Below are 20,197 nucleotides of genomic sequence, written 5' to 3'. Positions count from 1 at the left end.
AAAGTATTTATTAAAAAAGAATAAATCAACTAGTTAAAAGGGGATGTTCCAGATCATGACCAAGAATATCTATTTTTTCCATCCCCTGTAAAATAATTTTACATACTCCACTGCTGCCCTGGTCAGAATGCTTACCAGAGTTTTCCAAATTAAAATAAAGAGCAATACTTAAACAGCCTTCTGATTTGCATACAGAAGGTCGCAAATACCGTCTCTGGCCACTTCAAAGTAAAAAAATCTACCTGAAACATGGAAGAACTATCACCAAAGTAAACCTAGGAGGCTCAGTGTATCATAGAAAGTTCTCTAGATGCTTAGCAGATTTCTTGTCCCTAATGGTTTACATAAAAAAAATCTTTCCAAATTCCTTCAGTATATACATGTCACAGGCTCTTTACAAATTCTTTTCCCAATATAATTTCTCCTATGAAAACCTGCAAACTAGTTCTACTCAAGCAGTCCCATTTTTCTAAAACTTTACAGAGCCTTTAACCACTTGTTATCTGAACAGCTTCATGGACTCAAAATCTGAATTTTGAAACGATCTTCACAACATCTGAAATTAGTAGGAACACCTGAAGTTAGCATAATGAAGTATTTTGGAAATTTAATGAGAAGTTATACCAATCTTTATATTTTTAGATTGTGTAAATATTCTTGTACGTTGTTTTAATATTTTAATTAGTTTCACATTTCAGGGCATGTGAATCCATATTCCTTTAAAAAAAATACAGGATTAACAAAGAAATTAAAATCAGAAGCCACTAATATAAATGAAGTTAAAAATGAGAGCAGTTGTATGCTCCCATCAATCCAGATTAGGCAATTGCAGCCAGATAATCCTTAACCTCAGTTGGAGTGAGTCTTCTAAATCCTGCCTCATTACAGATGCCAACTTCTATGTTATCTTCAGTCATCTGTCCTTCAAAACTTTCCTAATAATGAAAAGATACACAATTTTGTTAAATAATTAAATATTAAAATATCAACTTTGAAAGTTTTATCAAATTTCAAATGAGTATCTTTCACCTTTAATGTCAAGATAGCGGTATGAATAGCATCTTCAAGCTCTAAGTCTTCGTTGTATCTGCAAAAGAACAGATCTTTTCTAAGAAATTTAAAATATCTCTCCAATGTTACAACTATAAAGCTAAAATTACACGTGCAAAATACTCCCATAAATTCAGGTATTATTTTTTCTAGATTACTTCATGGTCAAGAAACCATTTTTTTGCCAATAAACAAATCTGAAATTTTGAAACTATACCAAGGACTGCCAGGAAAAAATAACTAACTGAACTGGAAGAGCCTGCTAATCCATAAAATGTCACAAAATAACAAAATTAGAATATTACAAAATATCTATTTACTGGAAAACAATCTTATAAAGTTGCCATATTTTCCTATGACTACCTCACTATACTGTGTCTCTGGTTCTGGATCAACTTCCAAAGTGCAGGCCTGCTACCACTATTGTTATTTTCGAAAATACCTTGTGGGGGTAAAGACATACTTGTAAAGTAGGAGTGTGCTAGACTCGCACTTTGTTACAGCGTGGTAAAAAACCTGTTGCATATTTCTAACTTCCCATTCATAGACGTCGATTTCTGCAAAACGGCAAGCTCCACACCCCTCCCTTTTTTTTCTTTGTGTATGAATTACTGGATTGAAGGAGAATGGATACTTTAAGCCTTGCAGTTTTTTCCCTGGAGCTGGGCAGGGATCAAAATGGTACTGAGATATCATTTTGCTGCTGATCATCCCTTCTATTCCTTCTAAAAATTGACTAAAAAACAAATAATTGCTTTGCCTAGTCTAGTGATGTCTTATTGTCACCAGCAATGACCACACTTGGTGTCTAGAAAACAAACATAAAGGTTTACTCAAGATTGTTTTAAAATATTATGTAGCTACATTATGCATTGTAAATTATTTCAAGATACTTCAGTAGAGGAAATATTATAAATATATTAACAGAATACAACAAGAAAAATGTGACCCCTGGCTTTCCTTTTAGCAAGATTTCCTGTCTTAAATAACAGTACTTAATAATTTCTTGTATTTTTTAAAAGAGTAAAAGGGATGCTTATTCCTATCTTATGGAATAGCCAAGATGATGACTGTTGGTGGACCAAATTAACTATCAAAATGTATTTTGATAAAGTCATTTTTGTATGAGTTTACAGCACTACTAATATTTAACTATAAATCTTCCAAGGATTCAGGAAAGAACAATCCAGAAATGGAAAATCCAAATAAGAATACAAGATGTATAATAATTTACTAGATTATAGAATTTCTATTCTGCATTACCTTTTCTCAAGAAATGTCTTTCCATTTACATAGTTTTTCCCCATTGCAGTTGCTTTCCATGCAAAGTATGCCCCCTGGAAGGTGAAAAGTACAGCAAATTAGAAACATGCATACTATAGCCATCTTCTTAATAGTAAAATAAAGTATAAAATAATGTATAATATAATATACTTATAATCTTATTTTAGTAGAAATTCCTTGGAAATTTCCCATTTGTAAAAATTAATACAAAGAATTATAAAAGTGGATTGCAAGGAGATGAGAGGAATCTTATACTACTAGGCAAATACAGGTAGTTCTCGACTTACAACATTTAGGGACTATTTGAAGTTACAACCCACTAAAAAAAGTTACTTAGGACATTTTTTCACAAGTATGATTGTTGCAGCATCCCCATGGTCACATGATCAAAATTCAGATGCTTGGCAACTGACTCATATTTTTGATGGTTGTAATGTCCTGAGGTCATGTGACTACCTTTTGCAACCTTCTAACAAGCAAAGTCAATGGGGAAGCCAGATTCACTTAACCACCATGTTACTAACTTAACAACTGTAGTAATTCACTAAACAACTGCAGCAAGAAAGATCATAAAATGGGGCAAAAGTCACATAACAACTGTCTCGCTTAGCAACAGAAATTTTGGGCTCGATTGTGGTTGAAGTCAACTTAGATCTTATCAATGACAAAATCCTGCACTTCAAGTGTACTAGCTTTGTTCTATACCACCTAGAAAGACCCCTTCAGATTTTGTTTCAGTAGAATTTCCAAAATACAACAAATACGCTTTAAGTCTGAAATTAAAAAAAAAATCTGTTTCATGAAAAATCCTGGTATTCTACAGTTGCGAGATGAATGACATAATAATGCGCTCAAGTAATAAACATTCTGACAGTGTAGAAAAGGGATTTTATCTCAGGATTATTCTGACTAATGGTGGAAACTGCCACCGCTTGAGCTTTCTCCTCACTCACTACCCCGGGCAGGGGGTGTATGTGTGTGTGTGAAAACCTTAGGCAGGCATTTTGTACGAAGTATGCAGATTGCAAATGGCAATCACATCACATGGATCACTTGGCAAACAGTCATATGAGCAGGTTATGTGACTGTTGGGGTGTGCAGTGTTTTGCAATGATTAGAAGTGTTTATAGGCTGTAAAGTTCCTATTCCAACCCATTATTTTTGAACCATCATTATGTTTAAAGCCCTGCATCGCATGGATCCAGGTTACTTGAGGAACCATCTCAGCCCACTGAAACTGGCACTTCCCACCTGTGCTGGCTGCAGGGTCAGGAGAAGGACCTCCTCTGCCGTGGCACCGGCTCTTTGAAACATTGTATCCCTATGGGAAAAATCTGCCCCTCCCTCCTGTCCTGCAAGAGCCTGACGACCTGGCTCTGCCAGATGGGTTGGGGCTCCAACAGGGTGGCATCATACTGGAGGTGGTTGATGAATAAAAAGGGAATCCACCTCCCCTCCGCACATCCTTCTCCATCCCTTCTCATCTTTTTTCTATAATTCTATTTTTCATTGTAATTTCCATTTTTATTGTTTTAGAAATATTTATCTTTCATGATTTTAATGCTTCTAATGCTGCAAGCCGCCCAGGATCGCTTCAAAACGAGATGGGTGTCAAATAAATGTAATAAAAAATAAATTAATTTTTTTAAAAGTCAAGGATTATCTGTACTAAGGTTCTGAAGATACGGTTATAAATATGGAAAGTACCATATATAGTCACATATAAGCCCATCTGTGGATAAACTGACCCTCGAAAGTTTTGTTAAGTTTTGCTTTTCACAACTGGTTCATCAATTGGTTTATTTTTTGTTATGATTGAAGGTCAGCTTATCTGCAGATGGATTAATCCAAGTATACATACTGGATACATGGGCACTTTAAAAAAATATAATCACAGATAAGCCCATCAATGGATAAGCCAAACCCAATTTTTGAGGGGGAATTTTGACACTTAAAATTCTTGGCTTATTCATGAGTATACATGGTAGCATCCTTATGTTACTTTATATATAAATAGATTACAAAGAAAAAAATAGGAGAGCTACAACAGGACAATCAAATACATTTTATAACAGATTATCAATTAAATCACCTAAGGGACTACAAAGTTACAAATAACCTTGACAAGATAAAAAGAAATCTGGCTATATCATAATCTAGGAACTCATAACCAAACTAAGGGTTTTTTTGGACAAAATTTGGAAATCACTATAGCAAAAAGTTCTGCTGGTGAATGCTGTAACAGCCAAATAGTATTGACAGGTATTGAATATGCTGCCTAATTACACAGATCTAGGTCTCCTCATATGATTTTAAAGCTCACCACCCAAGTTGTTCTAGTAGCTGTGAACATTTTATCCTGAGTTCTTAACCATAAATTATACATATATCTTCCTTAAATCTTACTGAAGAAAAAGTTCTTAAGTTCTTCAAGCAAATAGCTAGACCAAGTTTTTATACAAGGCTAAGAAGAAGTCCAATTTTAAATACTTACAGATGGATCAGACTGGAATAAATATGGTCGCCCTTCATTCCATCCACATATCAATAGCGACACTCCAAATGGACGTACACCTCTATCAAGGAAGACATCAGAAATAATCACGGGCAGCATTAAATAAGCTGCTGAAGCAGTTATTTTTACAGTCATAATTTAAAGCACTATGTATTTACACTATGTAGTTAATAATTTTAAGTCTGTCACTATTTTGCTGATTCTGCTCCTATACTTTTAGCAGTAGCTTTTCGCACAGAAATGAAGGGGATGAAAATTTTATTAGCACAAAGACTGATTGAAAACAATGCATATGAAGATATTATTAAAGGAGTGACAGAAGAAGTCATCAGTACTTATTTTCCCTAAAATATTGCCCAAATGTATTAATATTAAACTTTTTTTTTACTTTTTCACATTAAGATGATTTATTTATTAAGGCATTAGTCATGCTAATTCCTTGAGATATAAAATTATTTTCTGTTATTCCTTCTTCATTTAAGAGAATGAAGCAAGCAATTGTGGGACTCTTGTTCAGACTACACATTCAAGAATCTCCTAAATGAAGGCTCTTCAAAAGGAAGCAGAAACGCATAATAGAAGAAATCATGAGCCTGTCTATGCTACAAAGAAAAGGAGACATTTCAACCTATATACCAGTAAATTGTAACAACTGTCCAATTCACCAAAATCTCATCAAGCAAGAACAGAGTAATTTCTTTCAGAAAAACAATCTATCTATCTATCTATCTATCTATCTATCTATCTATCTATCTATCTATCTATCTATCTATCTATCTATCTATCTATCTATCTATCTATTTATTTAATATACCACCCTATTCCCGAAGGACTCAGGGCGGTTCACAAGGCAAGTTAAAACAATACAAAAAAGGAAAGATAAAATAGAATTAAATTAATACTAGCCCACAGGATTAAGACAAAGTTAAAATTTAAATTTAAAATTAATTTAATTTAAAACCCCTCAGTCCAGGCCAGACAGTTCAAACAACCAGGTTTTTAGGTCCCGGCGAAATGAGCGAAGATCGGGGGCAGTCTGAAGTTCCATTGGCAGTTTGTTCCAAAGGACAGGCGCGCCCACAGAGAACGCCCTCCCCCTGGGAATCACCCGCCGGCAGTCCCTAACCGGCGGAACCCTAAGGAGGCCCTCCCTGTGGGCGCGCACAGGATGATGGGAAGCTGATGCTGGCAGCAGGCGCTCCCTAAGGTAATCCAGACCCATGCCATTTAAGTCTGTGTACAATATTAGAAAACTTTGTACTTTACTTACAGTGGTACCCAACCTTTCCAGACAAAATGAATCACCACCTCCATAACTTGAAGAATAAAGAAATAAGAGTGCATTTTATTTAAAAGCAAGTAACATACCCAGATTGAGTGTATTCTTGCATCACAGAAGCGATCCTCTGCACTAGCTGAGCTGTTGGAATAGGCTCATGATAAACCAAGTAGTACTGCTGAGCCAGTTTACGTGCTCTATGAACAAGTACTCTGACAAAACAAAATAAAACACAGACACAAAAGCAAAAAAAAATTAAATTACAATGGAAGCCTTTTTCATGGTTTTGGTATGCACTTAATGTTGGTGGAAACACCAGTTACAGGGAGAAAAATGATGTGTAAAATAAACAGGGCCATATCACACAGAAATAACTCTGACAGAAAGTAAAAGTAAAAAAGTATTTTACTGTGTTTAGCCTGCCTTTGGTTTTTTCCTTCTTCATCAGTGTCACAGCTAAATAATAGAACATAGAATCATAGTGCTGGAAAGGATCTAAGAGATCTAGTGCAGGCATGCTAAACTGTTGGCCCGCAGGGCGGATGTGTCACGCTGAAACCACGCCCACCCCATTACCAGCAATGGAGAAAAAATTGTGATACGTCACATGACGTCACAAGTTTGACATGCCTGTTCTAGTCCAACCTTCTGCTCAAGATAGATCTCATACCATTCCAGTCAAATAGTTGTTCAGTCTGTTTTTGAGAACCTCTAGTGAGGAAGCACCAACTTTGGGAGACAAGCTATTCTATTCATTAATTCTTCCCAGTCAAAAATTGCTCCTTTCATCTAGATTTCTCTTTTAACAAGCTTCCAAACATTGCTTCTTGTCATCTCCTCTGGTTCTTTAGAGCAGGGGTCCCCAACCCCTAGTCCATGGACTGTACCAGGCTGCAACATGCCAACAACCAGTCCGCACAAACAAGCAAAGCCCCGTCCGTGGGATACAGGCAGCACACAATACCACACACTCTATGGTCCATGGAAAAATCTTTCTCTACAGCAGGGCTTTTCAACCTTTTCACCCACTTTAGGATATGGCAACATCCGAGTACCACCAGTCACCTAGCAAGGTGTCAAAAACGTGATGACCAAAAACAAGGAAAAAACTGATGAAGTACAGGGAGTCCTCGACTTACAACAGTTCGCTTAGTGACTGTTCGAAGTTACAATGGCACTGAAAAAAGTGTCCTTCAAGCCACAGCCAAGCAAGACACCTGCCTGGTGGCGCTTTTTCTCCTGTCCGAAGTTTTCATTGTTGTGAGCATTTCTGTTGAGGATTGGCAGTTGGGGTGGCATGGGAGTGTTTGCTTTTTATTCCCCCCCCCCCCGTCTGCTGGGTGGTTGCAGCAGGTTTTGGTCACTGCACATGACCCTGGGACACTGTGACCGTCATAAATATGAATCACTTGCCAAGCATCTGAATGTAAATCACAAGACCCTGGAGATGCTGCAACATTCCAGCTGATTGGTGCTTCTTTTGTGCTCAGAAGCACCAGTATCAGCGCCGAGCTCCAGCTGGAGCCTGGTGCTGATCCTGGCACTTCCACTGAGCCCTGACAGCCCTGCAGCTCCAGCCATCTCTCACTCAGGCTTGTGCGGTACTGCCACCGGTTAGCTCATTCCCCTCCCCTGCTACCACTTTTCTAGGATGGTCGCGTACCACCTGCCGGGTGCCAATGTACCACAAGTGGTATCCGTACCACTGGTTGAAAATCCCCGCTCTACGGAACTGGTCCCTAGTGCTCAAAAGGCTTTAGAGCAGGGGTGTCAAACTGCCGGCCCATGGGCTGGATGCATCATAGCAAAACCATGCCCACCCCAATGCTGGCAATGGCAAAAAAGTCACAATACATTGTGACACGTCATGTGATGTTGCGAATATGACACCCCTGCTTTAGAGAATGTCAATCCCCTCTTTTCTGCAATAGCCCAAGTACTGGAAGACAGTAATCATGTGTCACCTAATCCTTCTTTTTGATAGGCTAAACACATCTAGCTCCAGATCTTTTATCACCTTTGTTGCTCTTCTCTGCAGTTTCTAGGTCTCAGCAACTTGAGATACCCCACACATGCTTCTCTCCATGTATATGTAGTTCCATTGAGCACTACCCACTGAATGTGGTTGGTCATCCAACTGCAAATTCATCTGGTAGTGATACTATTTATCAAGAAATAAGCTGTGGTCTACTTTGTCAACTACTTTTCTGAAGTCCAAGAATACTATGTCCACACATTTTTCTGGTCCACTAATTTATCAAAGAAGGATATAAAGTTTATTTGGCATAATTAGTTTTTAACAAACCCATGCTGGCTTCTAGTAATCATCTTGTTCATTTATAAGTACTTACAAATCCTCCATGTGAAAGCAATTATTTTTATAATATTCTATGAAGTGATATGCCACAAATCTCCAAGAATTATTGAAAAAAAAGACATTGACTAATTCATTAGCTTTATGAATTAGGCTACTTGGTCAGTTTCACAATGCTGATACATGTATGTACACACTCATATATAACATGCATTTTCAGAAAAAGACCTAGCTGTTACTAACAAAGGGTTTGAATTTTTACATTAAGAAATATATCTGGGATTGCAGTCTTGGCAGTTAACAATTTATTCATTGTTGCAAAGCACAGAGGAATCAGGAATAGAATCAAGCCACAAAGCCAGGTTGCTAATACACACACATACACACACACCACACACACACACACACACACACACACATATATATATATGGAAAAGAAAGCTTAAGATGTAGCTTTTAGCAAACATGCCTTCTAAACAATAGTGTATAGTACCCATTGAATTCTAGATAATTATTAACCAACTTGATTTCACCTATCTCAAAATCTGCTCAAGAACCAATAGTAATATTTCTATTTAATATTTTTTCTTATTTACCTGTAATCAGGGCCCATGCCACTATATACCAAGCCTATGTGTTTAGTAATAGGTTCCACTTTGTGTACACTCCGTTCATCATACAATATAGATTTCTGCTTTTTCTCTGTTGCTAGTACCACACCATTTGCAGCTACATAAAAAAAGAATGCACTAAATTAATGCTATTAGAAAATCTTCCTCCTGCTTCTCTTGCAACATTTCAAATATTCACTACATAAATCAATAAACTGATCAATTAATTTTCTTATGTAACATACTGTAGACATTTTATCAGGTGTTTTCTATAACCATTCAACTAGCATTTCAGTAGATTACAGGTGAAACTCGAAAAATTAGAATATCGTGCAAAAGTTCATTTATTTCAGTAATGCAACTTAAAAGGGGAAACTAATATATGAGACAGACTCATTACATGCAAAGCAAGATAGTTCAAGCCGTGATTTGTCATAATTGTGATGATTATGGCGTACAGCTCATGAAAACCCCAAATCCACAATCTCAGAAAATTAGAATATTACATGCAATCAATAAAACAAGGAGTGTACAAAGAACAATATTGGACATCTGAAAAGTATAAGCATGCATATGTACTCAGTACTTGGTTTGGGCCCCTTTTGCAGCAATTACTGCCTCAATGCGGTGTCGCATGGAAGCTATCAGCCTGTGGCACTGCTGAGGTGTTATGGAAGACCAAGATGCTTCAATAGTGGACTTCAGCTCTTCTGCACTGCTCAGTCTCATGTCTCTCATCTTTCTCTTGGCAATGCCCCATAGTTTCTCTATGGTGTTCAGGTCAGGTGAGTTTGCTAACCAATCAAGCACAGTAATCCCACGGTCATTGAACCAGGTTTTGGTGCTTTTGGCAGTGTGGGCAGGTGCCAGGTCCTGCTGGAAAATGAAGTCAGCATCCCCATAAAGCTCGTCTGCGGAAGGAAGCATGAAGTGCTCCAAAATTTCCTGGTAGATGGCTGCTTTGACCCTGGACTTAATGAAGCAGTGGACCAACACCAGCAGATGACATGGCTCCCCAAATCAACACAGACTGTGGAAACTTCACACTGGACTTCAAGCATCTTGCATTCTGTGCCTCTCCATTCTTCCTCCAGACTCTGGGTCCTTGGTTTCCAAATGAGATGCAAAAGTTGCTCTCATCAGAAAAGAGGACTTTGGACCACTGAGCAACAGACCATGTCTGTTTTTCTTTAGCCCAGGTAAGACGCTTCTGACGTTTGTTGTTCAGGAGCGGCTTGACAAGAGGAATACGACATTTGAAGCCCATCCATCTGTGTGTGGTGGCTCTTGATGCACTGACTCCAGCCTCAGTCCACTCCTTGTGAAAGTCCCCAACACTTTTGAATGGCCTTTTCCTGACAATCCTCTCCAGGCTGCGGTCATCCCTGCTGCTTGTGCACCTTTTTCTTCCACACTTTTCCCTTCCACATAACTTTCTATTAATGTGCTTTGATACAGCACTTTGGGAACATCCAGCTTCTTTTGCAATTACCTTTTGAGGCTTTCCCTCCTTATGGAGGGTGTCAATGATGGTTTTCTGCACAACTGTCAGGTCAGCAGTCTTCCCCATGATTGTGATTCCTACTGAACCAGACTGAGAGACCATTTAAAGGCTCAGGAACCCTTTGCAGGTGTTATGGCTTAATTAGCTGATTAGACTGGGACACTTTGAGCCTAGAATATAGCACCTTTTCACAATATTCTAATTTTCTGAGATTGTGGATTTGGGGTTTTCATGAGCTGCAAGCCATAATCATCACAATTATGACAAATCACGGCTTGAACTATCTTGCTTTGCATGTAATGAGTCTATCTCATATATTAGTTTCCCCTTTTAAGTTGCATTACTGAAATAAATGAACTTTTGCACAATATTCTAATTTTTTGATTTTCACCTGTATATCAAAAGAAAAAAAAGCCAATCATAAATACTGTTTCATATTTCCCCCACCCACCTCCAGTCAAACTACAGTGTCTGATCCCTTTAATAAGGCTCAGTGTAAAATGACTCACCAAATTTTCATGTGTGTTATAGTTGCTGCTTCTATGTTTTTACAATTCTTTCTTTAATAAATATATCTTACAATTCCTGGATCATCCAGTGTCTAAACACTGCACTATCCTTGTTTTGAATTATATTTTATCAGATTATAAATCTGTTCATTTTATAAAAATAAAATATTTATCTTATATAAGATTAGGTAACTTTCCAACTGAAATGTGGAATATAAATACTTTAAATAAACCATATAATTTATCCTGAATTAACAAAGTAACTGTTTAATTTCCTTAGAAATGTTTATTTAAAAACAAATGTTCAGTAAATAATCACTTTCTGACTTGTTTTAAATATTTTAAAATTCTGAAAATACCCTTTATATGTGCGTAATACAGACATAATGCCCTCCTAAAGTATAGCAGCTACTCTCTCATAAAAGAATAATGTGCTTCATGTTAGAAACTTGAATAGTATGCATGAATCATCAAAATTTTAATTGTGCTTGATTGGGCCAAACATTTATTTTAGCAATCTGTTCTCACAAGGCCAAGTGAAAGCTAGGCAGACAATAAATTTTTAACACTTTTTCTTACTTCATATCTCAAGTAGACATGAGAATATTTATGCTAAAAGGTTGGTAAATGTTATTAATCATATAAGCATCTTTAATACCTTTAATTCCAACTGATGGAGCTCCTGCTGCAACAGCTGCCAAAGCATATTCAATTTGAACAAGCTTTCCAGAAGGGCTGAAAAAATATATAATACATTTATGAGACATTTATGGAGAAAACATTTTCCAACAAGAAAGACAATTTGATTTTTTTAAACAAAGGCATATTGAGCATACATATTAGAATATGTACCAGAGGTTAAAGCTTATATTCCTCAAAAGAGTTGTCTAGAGCTAAACTGTTAGACAATTTTCCCAAAGAAATTAATTCAATATAATTTAGTCTGGAGCATATTCACACACAGTAACGTTCACGAAAAATTACAGACTTCTGTAAATCCCAAGTGGAAGCTTTAAATAAATCATGTTATTTCTTTTTTTTTAATTTCTGGAGAATTCTTTGCAAGGTTCTATGCAACTAACAGCTCAAAAAACCTATATATACTAAAGGTTTTGAATAAACATCTCAGGTATAGTTGCCAAAATCAAATCTTCAGAAAGATAATCTCGATTAAATGTAATCTCCACTGAATCCCTCACAACATCTAACAATATAATTTTCCATAAAATCTTCACAAGTGAAAAGTTAATATAGCCTTATATAAGCCAGTTCCAAAATGAAAAAGTAGTATAAAAGCTCAACATAAATTAGTCAAATGCTAAGATCAAAGAATAGAATATCTTTGACACTGTGTAACTCACAATGAAATTAAATGTTGTCTACAGTGCAGACTACACACAAGTAAAAACCACAAATACAAACATACATGGAACAAAAAACATTTACAATTAATAGTAATGACTGGCCCAAAATGAAATCGTATTTAATCTTGTATATCAACTGTTTTTTTCTCTTTTGAAGGATTGTAATCAAAATTTACTTAATCTAAGAATGAACCCTGAATAGTTTTGTGGCATTTTTCTAAAAAAAAAACCAAGAAAGGACTTTTCTTTGACCAGTTTCATAGATATTTAAACTGTAGAATCCTTTTTAGCATTATGTCTATGATAGAAAAAACACCTGAGAAATTAAGTGGCATACAAAACATATATAGTATATCCAGTTTTTAATTATATGAAATGGAAATGTGTAGCAAAGCACTTAAAATAATTGTCACAAAATAGTGACAAGTTATTTGGACTTCAGTATAGTCATGTTTCACAATTTTAGTACTGTATCAGTAATGTAGCATTGTAGCAATGCACTAATGAACTGTGCAATCCTTGTTATTGTCAGTTACAAATGAACTTCTAACTTAATTATATCCTGAAAAACTATTGTGTCTGTAATCTTTTAACTGGGCAAAATGACATCACAGGACAAAAACTTTTCAACTAAGAAAACTCAAATGGGCTTACTTATAGAATACATCCAAAATCTGGGGCACATGACCCCCGTAGAATTGAAATTTGGCATTTTCATAAAAAAATTACAATATAAAATTATTGTAACCGTTTTATGACACAATACAAAATGTCATAAAACATTTCCTGTGATCAGTTACTGATGTCTGACTGCTATGCAGTTCAACTTGGGCTACATTCAAGTCAAATACATCTTCGATTATCGCTGTATGTTAGAAACTCTATTACCGAAAGCATTGAGGAATCTGATAAGGATTTTCTCAGAAACAATGACCCAAAGGGCATTTTCACAGACTTTTTATAACACTGATTCCATAGCTTATGAAGAAAAAATGCGACACTAAAGTTTACCGTAATCCAGTTAGATTTTCCCAATTTAAGTAGCAGCGATACTTAATTTGATATATTACCAAACACCAATGATTAATCTGCCGAAGTCAAATGCAGTCTTGACTGATAGAGGGGGAAAAAGACGATCTTACCCTAAAGACTGATCAAGTCAGTTCATTACTGTACCTTCTTGCCACTTCAACAACTAACAAATAGTAACAGCACTGACTCGACAAAATCTCCCCAGTTCTATTATTCCGGAAAGAGCAATCAAACAAGCAAATAGATTTTCTCACTCCTGATGGAGCCCATCTAGGACACTCTGGCCGTTCAAACACTTCGCCTCAAAGTCTCTCTCAAGAAAAAAAACTTACCTGAAAGTGGTGAGAGAAAAGCTGTAGCCACGTTCCGCCATTTTAACTCGTGCCACAAACCCTCACAGTCCTCTCTGGCTACTGCAGCTGCGTGCGCTGGGAATTTTACGCGTGCGCAAAGAAGGAAACCTTTCTGGCACGTGATTTCCGCAACTTTGTGACTAATGAAGTTCACCTGATAATTTCCGAAAGCAGCACGTGGCTCTGAATTTCTAGGAATGCCGTGAATTATGGCAAAACTGGGAGACGGGTTACAGGTGCTCTCAGTGGCAGCCTCTTGTGCACTTTGAAAGTCAAAAGTCGCAAAACGAGAACGGTAGTTTTTCAAAGACGTGTGACAGTCACATGCCCAATGTGGATAGTTTGACTCGGTTTCCCAGGGTTCATTGCGGTGGCTACCAACACGGATTTCGTAGAAACCTGGGGGCGGAGCCGCGAGGGGTGCCGGGAAAGCGAGGAGCATGGCTGCTGTGTTGGTGTTCTCATCCCCTTTCCCTAAACTCTGTCGTTTTCTCCGAAACTGCTGGGGGCAGCTTGGGGGCCACGCAGGTCCATGGGGTAAGGTTTGTAATGTGCTGTTCATCAGGATAGCCCTCAAGAGCTCAGTGGAAAATTTCCACGGTCATCTTCCAGCTACTCGTTGGAGGTGCTTGCGTCGCTCAATCCAAGGGGGGAATTGAAAGCTTTTTAGAAAACGGCTTTCTTATGAACTCCATGCGAATTTGCTAGTCAAAGTAGCTTCGGCTTTGGTGCTTGGATCTTTGCCTTTTGTCTGTTTGCTTGCCTGTTGCTCTTTTTCTGTTCTTTCCCAAAGCAAAAAGGGACAAAATGCAGGGAGATGATTTCCTTTGCTTTTTTCTCGCTTTATAGTTTTTAAAGAGAAACCGATTGTTAATTAAATGGAGGATGGCATTAAAGCTGAAAGTAGAGCATTCTTATAGTATACTCCAAAACTGTTTATATCCCTCATGCGTTGTTCAGAGTCTTAACGTGTAAAAACAAAATATTAGAGAAACAATAAAAGGTTATGACAATCGGTTTGTTGTAGAAGGATGTGAGTTTTAGTCCCACCTTAGGCAGGAAGCCAGCTGGGTGACCTTGGGCAAGTCCTCTAAGCCCTAAGAAGCAGGCAAAAACAAGCAGCTTCTGAAATTTTGCCAAGAAAACCGCAAGGAATAGTCCCAACTTTCGCCATGAGTCAAAAACTGACTTGAAGGCACATACAAAAAGATGAGGGACAAGAGAGATGATTTTTCATTTTTTTAAAAATTGAATGATATGAAATACACACACACACTTTGGATTCTGAGCCTGTGCATTCCATTATATACTTATTCAGAACAAAGTTCACTTGTTTTCAGGGCTGCCTAATTCCTCTTAAGTGTTTAAAATTGCTATCATACTTAATAGACCTTATGTTAATGCAGCAATTTTTAATTGTTCAATAAAATATGCTGAAGTTCCCTGCATGAGTCCGAAAGCTCGGAAGACTAAGCCTCTGGTACTGGTGATCGATTCAGATCACATGTTAAAAGAGTGCTGCTAATTTCAGCTGTCGTTGGTTTAAAATCTAAATGCTAGTCAGTTCACAATGAACCTCCTTAAAAAAGGCTTTAAACTATTTTAAATAGACTAAGATATGAAACTATTTGAGTTGATATCTTTTTCTTTAGCTCCTGCTTTAACAATACAAGCTCCAGATTCTTTACTCAATCCTGTGGAAGAGAAAACTGAGTATTTTGAAAACCCCAGCTTTTTAGACAGCATACTTTGGATGCCAGCTCCAAAGTCAAGGCGAACAATTGAAGTGAATCGCACCAGACGAAGGAATTCTAACCATCTTATAAAAATAAAGGTAAATTGTTAAATTTTCCTTGCAGAAAATTGGACTTTGTTTCCCTTGCATTGCTTTTAAATGTTTTGTTTTTCACTATCAATAGGACTTGGCAATTAAGTTCAAAAATATAAATGAACATCTGTTTCAATGGATTTGCTGTGAATGTATAGTATAAATCTGGGCAGTATGTGGCTGCATGAAATCCCTGCCAGCTGCAAATGTAGAAGCAGAATTGGTTGCAAAATAGCTGTATTTTAGTGTGGGTTTTGCTTTTATTTGTTTACTTTAATTTCTAACCCCATGAAAAACAAATTGTTCCAGCTAAACAACTATCCATCTAACCCCCATGGCAACTATTTTCTGCCTCATTTCAGGCTGATTTTTAAGTAGGAACAAGAGATTCCTGGGAAAGGAATCATTTTATACCCACTCTTGAGTTTCTGTCCTTCATATGCTGTCCCCAAAAGTAAAAAACAACAGGCTAAAATAAATTTCCTCCTACTTCTTTGATCAAACAGCCACCTGCAGCCCTGTAGCACATCAAGGGTCCGAGATCCAGATCCAACCCTTCAAATATTGCCTGTTCCTACTAAAAATTAAAATACTAACTTGCAGACATACTTTGATTTCTACATAGCATTAGATAGTACTATTCTTGTTGCATTAGTTTTATTATTTTGATAGGTTGTTTAATCCTATTTTGCACTCCATTTTATTGTTACGTTAATGAAAAAAAGTTAAGAATGTTTATAATTATTCTCTCACCGCTGCATTTTAAAACTTCCTTTTTTTCTTTTAGAGAAACATAGATATTTGTCCTGAATGTGGCAACCTGAAAGAGAAGCATGTTCTTTGCGGCTATTGTTATGAAAAGGTTAAACAGGAAACCTATGCCATAAGAAATCAAATTAGATTATTGGAAAATGGACCACATAAGGCTCCCGCTACAGAAAGTATTGTGCTCTATACAGGAGAAAAACCCAGAAATGAAGATGAAGACAAGCGAATTATCGAAAGGAACAGGAAACGTCCATCTTGGTTCACATTGGACTAAACAGACATCAAAATGGAATGTTTGATTCCTTATAAAAATACTAGTTTGGATAGTAATACGTCCAGAAGACCGTACGGTACTTTGTGCTGTAGTTGCTCAAGCATGCTCTTTGCAGGACTATGTGTATGAGTTGTTTGTACTTTTTAAAGACTCTGGGTTTTGTTTTGTCTTTTAATATATACCCAGAATTTAATTCTACATTTGGAATCTGTATGGATAGGGGAATTGGCTGTTAACGTAGTGATACCATAACCTTATAGTAACTTAAATAAGTTATCATTTGAAGAAGTGGGGTGTAACTACATGCAAAGATGGATTGTATGTTATTTCAGCTTGTATTTAAAATCCATTTGCAATTAAAGCATATTCAATTTCATGCGTCCTCTATTATTTCATTTTGCAGGCAATTTTTTGAGAAAGGTAGATGCCTGAGGAATACAGCTATATGGATGGCATCATGCCCAACCTAAATTTCTAGCTATTAACCAAAGTCTCCATTTAGTTTAGCCTGCAGTCTCTTGATTGAATAAACTTGTTTGTTTGGATTAAAGTGGCTGCTCATATTACTCTGGGCACCTAACAACAGATAAGAGTACTCTACAAAATGGAACCAAAAAGACATAGGTACGTACATGTATATTACATATATAATATATATAGTATATGCTGATCACTAAAGCAAATGGATATTAATTAAAACCTATCAAAGCACATGCAATCTAATAGTGATTATTGCTCTTGCTTTACAGTTTGAAATCCTTATTTCATTCACCAAGACCTGGCTGTCACTGGATGAGGGATTCCCATTCTCAGAGATGTATCCAGCTGACTCCCAGATTGTCACAAATCTGACATACCAGATCTAATATTGTTATCGGAAGAAATGTCAACATGATCTGATAGGGAATGTAACATTACCCCGCTGTCATGGGCAAATCATACCCTAATACCTCTTAGACCCTTTTTTTACCACACCCTCCAGGGAGATGGGAGCCATTAGAGTGGTCATCCCTAGAGCCTCATACAGCCAAATGGGTTCCAGAAGAAACAGGGATATCCTGAAGGATTTATTACAGTTTTGCCAAAATGTTAGTAAATGCTGAGCCTCTGGACAGGATTGCACCTATGTAACCTCTCGCAACCCTTCATTCCCATCATTCCCAGTGATTCCACAGAGAAATAAAGGATTCTGGAATGGATTAAGAGATGTTCAGGCTGCCGTTGGAGGAAAACAAAGGGTGACTGTGAATGGACACATCTTAGAACTGCTATTAAGGCCTATCTCATGACTACAATGGTGAAAGAATGCAATTTTTCTGCTCTTATTGCATCCACAGTGTGTAACCCATTGACTCTTTTCTGGATCATCCAATCCCTCCTGGCCAGGGGACTTGGGTGATTGTCTTCAGGGCTGTGCAGAAGAATTTGTTGAATACCTTGGATAAAATTTGCTTGGGCTCATTCCCAGTTAGAACCCTTGTGTGGGGCCAATCCTGATGAGATCTGTAGGGAGATATCCAATAATTTAGGAACAGTTTGATCCTACTGGATCTAGGGAAATGGACAAGGTCCTGTTTGCTGTCAATGCAAGCACCTCTCAATTAGACCCTTATCCCTCCTGGCTGGTGAAAGCCAACAAGTTGGTGACTATCAGGTAGGTTCGTTGATGCAGTGATAAATTCCTCATTGCAAGTAATCTCTGCTTTGTCCTCTCCTTTAAAAACCATTACAATTTTCATCTAATCTTCCCTTTTTGGCGAAGGTTTGGAAAAGGTGGTTGCTTGGTAGTTCCAGAAGTCCTGGATGAAACAGATTTGCTGGACCCCTTTCACTCAGGATTCAGATCTGGCAATGGGACAGTCTTGATCACACTCAGGACAATCTCTGGCAGGATTGGGGTAGTGCAACCATTCTCACTCTTGACCTCTCAGGGGCTTTGGATAACATCAACCATAGTATCCTTTTGAGCCAGCTATGTGAATTGAGGCTGGACTCCTTTCTCCAAGGTTGGTCCCAATCATTTTAACAACTACATGAAGTGATTGGATGAGATCATTCTTTAACATGGGCTAAGATATCATCAATGTGCTAAGGATAGCTCTATATCACTACACCTAGTGACCCAGGTAATACTATCTCTGTCCAGTCACAATGCCTGGAGGCCACAGGGCCTAGGTAAGGAACAATGAGCTACGACAACTCTAGCAAGGCTGAGTGGCTTTGGCTGCATGGAGCCTCAGTCTCTTTTATCATCCTTAGTTCCGGCTGGGATTGCATTACACCATTCAGGCCAGCTTGCAATTTAGGGATTCTCCTGGACTAAAGTATCCTTGTCAAAGAACAGATGGTGGGTGTGACTTGGGGAGATATTCCACCATCCAGATTTGTGCATCAGCTACTACTTTTCCTGGATCATGACTCCCTGCATTGTTACTCAAGCCCTAATCTCTCATCTGGACTACTACAATACACTCTACATGGGACTACCCTTTCCATTTGGAAGCTTCAGTTGGTGCAAAGTGCAGTTGCGAGAGCAGACTTGAGGGCCTCTCACATAGCCCTCCGAGCACAGTTCATGGTGTTGGTTATGACCTTTAGAACCCTTAATGCTATAGGCCCAGGCTATCTGATGAACCATCCCATCCCACTAGGACAAGTCTATCCTACTTATGCCAGCAGAGGATCCAAAAGAGCCTCCTTTGCCACAGCACCCACCCTTTGGAACGTCTAGGAAAAGATCTGCACCCATCTTCCTGTGCTTTATCAGGAGCCTGAAGACTTAGCTCTGCCGGTTGGCCTGAGAGCAAATGGGAGAATTCCAAGCTGGAGGTGGCTGCTGGATTGAGAGCAGACTATATATATGCTTCAATTTTGTGAAGCTGGTCTAGAAATGTACATGGTTTGTAGCTACAGCTGGTTTTAATCTATTGAGGAACTTGAAAAACCTAAATTTAGAAAACACTTCAGAATTTTAACAGATCTGAGTCCAAAAAATCTTATGAGTCATAAGGCCAAACTTAGCAGCTTTTATTCAGGTGTGAAACTTGGCAGTGGAGGACCATATACATAACGTCATGGACTCATTGTAAAAAAACTTACTGGACACATAAAATATATATTCATGAATTTAGCTTAGTTTTCTGCAATCATATATACATACAGTGCATCACATTGAATAAGACCTAGAGACCGTATTTATGAAATTTCCATAGCCACCTATCTCAGAAAAGTGACTCTAGGTGGCAATTAATCATAAATGCAGTTGATGATAATGATAACTTTATTGTCACTTTGAATGTACACCAATCGGCATACATCAAAATGAAATTTCGTTGCATACAGCTCTCAAAGGGTCACCACCTCCGATATATACTCCTTGTTCGTGGCCCGCTCAAATTTCACATTGTCCATTTTAGTCTCTAGGGAGTGAACGATGGCAAACAGGACAGATGGAAATGGGGCTCCATGTGGATTAGCCCTCAAATTCGCTTGTATTCCGACAACCTCGCCTT

At 37.7% G+C, this 20,197-nt stretch overlaps 2 protein-coding genes across 2 annotated transcripts; one reads left to right on the top strand and one right to left on the bottom strand.

Moving 5' to 3' along the window:
- Nucleotides 1-664: 664 nt before the first annotated feature.
- On the bottom strand, nt 665-14,021 carry PSMA2 (proteasome 20S subunit alpha 2). The gene is made up of 8 exons (XM_081343847.1): nt 13,795-14,021; nt 11,725-11,801; nt 9,039-9,171; nt 6,218-6,340; nt 4,829-4,910; nt 2,314-2,387; nt 1,030-1,087; nt 665-935 (listed from the first exon to the last, which is right to left on the bottom strand). The coding sequence occupies exons 1-8, from the start codon at nt 13,833-13,835 to the stop codon at nt 819-821; spliced, it is 705 nt and encodes a 234-aa protein (XP_081199973.1). The 5' UTR covers nt 13,836-14,021; the 3' UTR covers nt 665-818.
- A 179-nt stretch (nt 14,022-14,200) lies between these two features.
- Nucleotides 14,201-17,061, top strand: LOC308677328 (large ribosomal subunit protein bL32m-like). The gene is made up of 3 exons (XM_081343596.1): nt 14,201-14,352; nt 15,468-15,649; nt 16,431-17,061. The coding sequence occupies exons 1-3, from the start codon at nt 14,256-14,258 to the stop codon at nt 16,683-16,685; spliced, it is 534 nt and encodes a 177-aa protein (XP_081199722.1). The 5' UTR covers nt 14,201-14,255; the 3' UTR covers nt 16,686-17,061.
- Nucleotides 17,062-20,197: the final 3,136 nt, after the last annotated feature.

This window comes from Vipera berus (assembly GCF_964194415.1).
Source record: "Vipera berus genome assembly, chromosome: Z".
Lineage (NCBI taxonomy): Eukaryota > Metazoa > Chordata > Lepidosauria > Squamata > Viperidae > Vipera > Vipera berus.
Note: the sequence above shows the minus strand (reverse complement) of the source record. Positions and strands in the feature narration are given on the sequence as shown.

Excerpts from the sequence above, each read along its gene's own strand:
- LOC308677328 (XM_081343596.1), top strand. The coding sequence starts at position 14,256 with ATGGCTGCTGTGTTGGTGTTCTCATCCCCTTTCCCTAAACTCTGTCGT. Across the intron at positions 14,353-15,467 it reads GGGCCACGCAGGTCCATGGG|CTCCTGCTTTAACAATACAA; the intron begins GTAAGGTTTGTA and ends CTTTTTCTTTAG. Across the intron at positions 15,650-16,430 it reads ACCATCTTATAAAAATAAAG|AGAAACATAGATATTTGTCC; the intron begins GTAAATTGTTAA and ends TTTTTCTTTTAG.
- PSMA2 (XM_081343847.1), bottom strand. The coding sequence starts at position 13,835 with ATGGCGGAACGTGGCTACAGCTTTTCTCTCACCACTTTCAG. Across the intron at positions 11,802-13,794 it reads TTTTCTCTCACCACTTTCAG|CCCTTCTGGAAAGCTTGTTC; the intron begins GTAAGTTTTTTT and ends ATATTTTTTCAG. Across the intron at positions 936-1,029 it reads CCGCTATCTTGACATTAAAG|GAAAGTTTTGAAGGACAGAT; the intron begins GTGAAAGATACT and ends TTTCATTATTAG.